General features: G+C 43.5%; 1 protein-coding gene across 1 annotated transcript in view; it reads left to right on the forward strand.

The window, feature by feature from the left end:
• LOC126763571 (homeodomain-interacting protein kinase 2) overlaps positions 1 to 5,365 on the forward strand; it is a 109,454-nt gene extending 104,089 nt beyond the window's left edge. The window contains 5 exon segments of the mRNA XM_050481208.1: positions 35 to 255; positions 328 to 957; positions 1,918 to 2,900; positions 4,955 to 5,114; positions 5,268 to 5,365. Of these exon segments, the coding sequence (XP_050337165.1) occupies positions 35 to 255; positions 328 to 957; positions 1,918 to 2,900; positions 4,955 to 5,095 (1,975 nt within the window). The 3' untranslated portion in view covers positions 5,096 to 5,114; positions 5,268 to 5,365.
• Positions 5,366 to 6,000: the final 635 nt, after the last annotated feature.

The following is a 6,000-nucleotide window of genomic DNA, read 5'->3' on the forward strand; positions in this document are numbered from 1 at the left end:
TGCTTGCAACTAATTATATTTTTTCGCTGTGCAGCACTAAGAGCAACTCGTATCGTGTGCCGCGCCACGATAAAAAGGAAAATAATCAGTTATCACCGGTTAAGAAACGTGTAAAGGAGAGTTCACCGCCACACCAACAGCGCTACAACCGCGCCTCACACGTTTCGCCGCAGTACCATAGTCACCACAATTGCAACTATGGCAGCAACTACAACAGCAATGCTGGCCCAGTTATTACTTCGGCATCGTCTGGTAGTAAGGAAGAAGAAATCATATATAAATATAACTTTTACATTTTCTAAATCACTTACTTTTTTCTTTTTGCAGACATTGTTAGCCAAAATAGCAACAATGGTGGTGGTCATCATCATCACAGCAGCAATTCGGCCAATCAACAGCATGTGATCAGCAGCAGCAGCAGCAATGGTGGTGGTGGTGGTGGCGGCTATAGCAATAGCAATCATCACATTATCAACAATTGCAGCGGCAATAACAGTGTTGGTGGCAACTATCACCACCAAACACATCACACACAGCAACATCAGCCGGCACAGCAAGCGGTGCAACATTCGCACCAGCATCATGGCGCTATTGTAAAGCAGCAGACAATTACTATACACGACACGCCATCACCTTCGGCTGTCATAACGATTTCGGATAGTGAGGATGAGGGTAACGAGCCACCCGCACCAGCACCAGTCGCACCGGTAATGAAGCAACGTGCACATGCGCAGTCGCAAACGAACCCTGCTTTATTGCAGCACTCGTCATCGTCCTCGTCGTGTCGCGCTAATGGCCACCAACATCAGGTGCAGTCGCAGCAACAACAACAGCCGCAACATGTACACCATCACCACCATCAGACACATCAGCAGGTGCAGCCGCAGCCGCAGCCACAACAGCAGCAGCAGCAGCAAACTCAGCCGCAGCATCAGCATCATACTGCTAACATCTATGGTAATACATCAACAACCACATCAACGTCTACTAGTAGCATCACTAATCATTCAAAGGCAAAGTTATCACATGAGCCACAAACGCATACGAATTCGTATACGCATTCAAATCTAACCCATAGCGCTGATGTCAGCATCAAGTGTCAAAGTAGTTCGAACAGTAGCCATAGCCATAGCAATAGCAATAACAGTAATACCAGTAACATTAATAGCAATAGTCAAGGCGGTGGCGTACATAACAATCATAATAATAATAATAATAATAACAATAACAACCACAATAGTAGCAATAGCAGTAGTAACAGTAATCAATATGCCACCGCCGCCCGCAGTACAGCATCAAATGCTGTGCAGGGCGGAAGCGGAAGTGGAACTGGATTTGGTGGTGCAGGAGCCGGAGCAGATATTGCAATGGGCGCGGCCGCGGTCGCCGCATGCTCGGCACAGCAACATGTGCAGCAGCACGCACACTCGCACTCGCATACGCATCATCATCATCATAATTCACATCATCATCATCATCAGACGCCGACACAGCCACAGCCACAGCTTATGCAGCCACAATATATTGCAAGCACTCACCATCATCAACCAATGCCACAACCACAACCACAGCCACAGCAGCAGCAATGCGGCAGCCTCTCTCACAATTCCGCCTCCGCCTCCGCATCCTCTACCGCAACCAACACCAATTCCAATTCTACTTCTACTTCCACCCACCACCATTACAGTAGCAACAGTAGCAGCAGCAATCATCATCATCATGTTGCTAGCAACAGTTCCTCCATATCCTCAAATACGAACAATTCTTCTTCCCATCCAACCTCTAACCTATCCACCACCACCAATCCTTATCCACCACCCATACTATCAACATCCTCCACCGCCTCTTCCTCAACCACCAGCATCGCTCATCGTCACAGCAAACATGTACAGTTAGTAATCCCATGCGTAACCGTAGGTGACAACGACACAGATGAGGTGCGCCGACGCGGCAGTCATGCACACAGCGGTGGCAACAGTCCCAGACAGCAACAGCATCATCAGCACCAGCAACAACAACAACAACAGCAGTTGCAGTCATCCTCATCACACCATCATCATCAACAACAGCAACAACAACAGCACCAACCGCAACCACAGCACCAACAACAGCCACAGCAGCAGCAACAATATCAGCAGCCTGCCCAGCAGCAACAACAACAGCAACAGCCTAATATTAAATACGAACCGGGGCAATCGCAGAAAAAGCGCATCTTGGCCATGGCCCAGAACGAGTGCTACAACAATGGCGGCAACGGCGGTGTTGGCTGCAGCGGCAGTTTAGGCAATCAAACCGCCAGTTTGCCGCATTTGCCAACCAAGCAAGAGCCAGCCGAATTCTACGAGTATCCGCCACAGCAGGCCACATCGGTTGTTGTAGACAACAAGCGTTCTTCATGGGCAGCCGCCGCCACACAAGCGCCACCGGCACACCATAAACGTGAGGTCACCTCGACGGCCTCCTCTGCCTCGGCCTATGTACAGCATACGCCCTCAACAGCAGCAGCTGCTCCGCCATTGGCACATTCGAAGAGCTCATCTTCGGCCGTCGGCGGTGCTGTGGCAGTTGGTGCAGTTTCTGGTGCCGCTGCAGGTCCGCCCTCGTGGGGTGCACCACAAGTATACCATCGTCAGCAGCAAACACACGCTGCTGTACAGGTGGTTGCACCATCGGCACAACAGCAGCAACAACAACAACCGCAACATCATCAGCATCAAGCGAATACACCAATCGGTGGCTCGCCTGCCGCGGCCACTGCAGTTATGCTTCAGCCAGATATCTATGCCCAGGGTGATATGTATCGCCGCCCAACGGTGTTTGTGTCGCAGGCGACTCCTACATATGCATACAATCGTGCCGCAGTGGCGCCACCCCCCGCACACAACAGTTCGAGCCGTCAGGTGAGTTTTGCGTCACGCGTTTGAATGCGCGCGTATTAAAGTGAATTTAGTAAATATTCACATTTTCTTTAATTGTCCATAAGGTGATGTTATTTATATCCCAGCATATTTTGTTATCATATTTTTTACATTTTATTATCTAAAACCCCCATTTTAAATTTTTTAGGTATTTTTTGTGTAAAAATTTTAAAATAAATCAAGTTCAAATTCATTCGAAAACAAATCAACCGAATTGGTTTGATTTTTATATCCTGATCAAGTTACGTTAAAGTATATACAGTATCCGACAAAACAATGGATACCCCACCACATTGTTTACCTTTCATCCTTCTAATCTAAATAAGGTGTTTTAGCCAATAGTTATTTAGTGAAATGCTGGGATATGGCAAAATCGCATAAAAATATTTTAGAAGCAAGGCCACAATCCAAGAAGTGAAAAATTACAAGAAAAATGGTGAACTAGAGAATGCGCCAAGATCTGGCCACCTTCCAGGTCACCCATTGCTCGCGAAAAGACTAAAAAACAGAGAAGTGAAGAAAGACCCGACTGTTTCAGCACGATTTATGGAGCAGTGCTTTCAAATTAATGTTTCTGAACGAACAATTCAGCGGAGAAACCGAGAATATTGTTGTTCCAGCCGCTACCAGATCAAAATGCCTTTAATCAGTAAAAAAAATTTGAAGACGCGTTTTGAATTTGACAAAAAGTAGCATCAAATGCCGCCAAGTTTTTGGAAAAATGTAATTTGGAGTGATGAGAGCAAATTATAATTAAAAATTAGGAAAGACAGAAAAAAATTTGCCGAGAGAGTCATGAAAGGCTCCAAGTAAGTGCATCCAAATCTTCCTAAAGTTCGGAGGTGGAAATGTTTTAGTTTGGCGTTATTGTAGCTACAAGGATCTATCAAATCTGGTAATGGGCGAAAGCAATCAAAATAACACTATCCACGTACAGATGCTGAGTACAAATTTAGAGCACGCAGCGCAAAAAAAGGACTTACAAGATAACTTTGTATACCAGCAGGACAGTGACCGAAGACAGAAGATCGAAGTCGGGTTGCGAAAGAATATTGCGATCAAACATCGATAGAGCTCCTACCATGGTCTGCCCAAAGCCCTGACCTTAGCAATTATGGCAATATTTGGATGATGAGCTCGACCGATCTTCTTGTCGCTCCATTAAAACAGCGATTTTTAATAGTTTGAAGGATTTCTAGGAAAATATACCACTATCGCTTCTTCAGAACTTGATAGACAGCATGTCTCGACGTCTTTTGCCGCCAGTCGGGTCTAAGTAACCGAAACGGACCCGGAGTTTTATCCGACCAAGGACTGTAAACTCGGCAACCTTCCTCAAAATTATTTCAGCAATGTTTTTTGCCGCTATAACAGCGACTTTCGGCTCTAATCAATGCTAATATAATACTTAAATTTAATCTTTTTAATGCAATATAAACAAAATAGAAAGACAAACAAAACAATAAATTTCTTGTCTCAAAAGATATAATCATTTTGGTCCTCAAATTCATATGGTATTCATAGTTTTGTCGGATATTGTATATAAATGATCAGTATTACGAGCTGGGCTGTCTGTCTGTATATATGCGAGCTAGTCCTCCAGTCTCTAAGAGGTTGCTCATTTGTCGAACCCGCAGATAGCGAACCATTATAGTATATAGTTGCCATACAAAGTGAACGATCGGAACTTTTTTTTATCTGTAATACCGGGTGTACCCCTTACTTAAATAGACTTAATTTTTTTCCAAAAGAAATTATTATTGTTATCAAGATAAGTTTGGCTGCGTCTATATAAATTACGGTTAAGAGTTTTAGTGTAGCGTATGAAATAATAGTTAATTATTAAATGTCGTTCGGCAAGCCAAGTCCTCAACCAAGGAGGGTCCTAGTATAGATAATATAAGATATATAGATGAGGATTGCACCGCGACCTGAGGTCTATTGTGCCCTGAGGTCCTGTTATATCCACGTATCTGAAATAAACGTATTCTTAAATTACCGTTATTGTCTTACTTAGATCTTTTGTTAATTGACAGGTAATACCATCGCATCCACTACCCGCCCATATACATTTCCCCACACAGTACAGCCAATTTGGTCCATTAAGTCCAGCACAAGTTGCCGCCAGCAAGCATGCGCATTACGCACCGACGAACATATGGTACGGTGGAGAATAAACTGGTTTAAAACACTCGAGTGAGTCCAACGAAACGAATGAATATTTCCAATTATTACTTAACATAAAGAACTGTATATTTCTACATTAATATTTCTCATTTTCTTTTCAACAAACTTTTTTGGTGTGTTGTATTTGTTTTGCCTTGACCCCCACCATGTACATGCATGCAGATCGTTTCTAACTGATTGTGTTGGCGGCAGCAACGACAGATTTACGAACACCAAATGCGATACAAAGCACTACAAACCCAATTACAACAATAATAACAATGGTAGTTTAGGCGACTTGCTGCAGCATTCGCAGACAAGCGCCCAACTACAACAAAAACAACAAGATTTTAAATTACCAGCGTGCACACGGAACGCGCTGAACGCTGAAAGTGCAGCGGCTGCAGCAGAAACCAACACAACAACAACAATTGAGGATAATCAAAATTTGTCTTTTACACGCTGGTGGTTTATGCTGATGCAACAGACCATCAACTACAATTACAGCAACATATTGCAACGAACGAACGCTGCAACGGCAACAGCAACAACATCGCTACCAGCAGCATTTTTAGATGAGCTACTTGGGAATGTAGCAAACATATTTTCAAGTGAATAATTGCAACTATAAATATTAATGTGTCTACTACTGCCACACAGGCAGCGGTAGCTGGCGCACACAACAAATACCAAATTGCTTTGATTGGTAGAAAGCGTGTATATGTGGAATTTTATTTCACTAACTGTATATAGCGTATGTAGATTTAAAAAAGCTGATGATACAACAAAAACTTACTGAAATATTGCCGATGAAATTACTTTTCACATACATAAATATGGAGTACGCAGCGGAGTCTCTCAACTACATGATTTATGTAGTATATACATATAGTATATGACAGTTAATTTAACTTAT

Source organism: Bactrocera neohumeralis, chromosome 6, assembly GCF_024586455.1.
Source record: "Bactrocera neohumeralis isolate Rockhampton chromosome 6, APGP_CSIRO_Bneo_wtdbg2-racon-allhic-juicebox.fasta_v2, whole genome shotgun sequence".
In the NCBI taxonomy this organism is placed as follows: Eukaryota; Metazoa; Arthropoda; class Insecta; order Diptera; family Tephritidae; genus Bactrocera; species Bactrocera neohumeralis.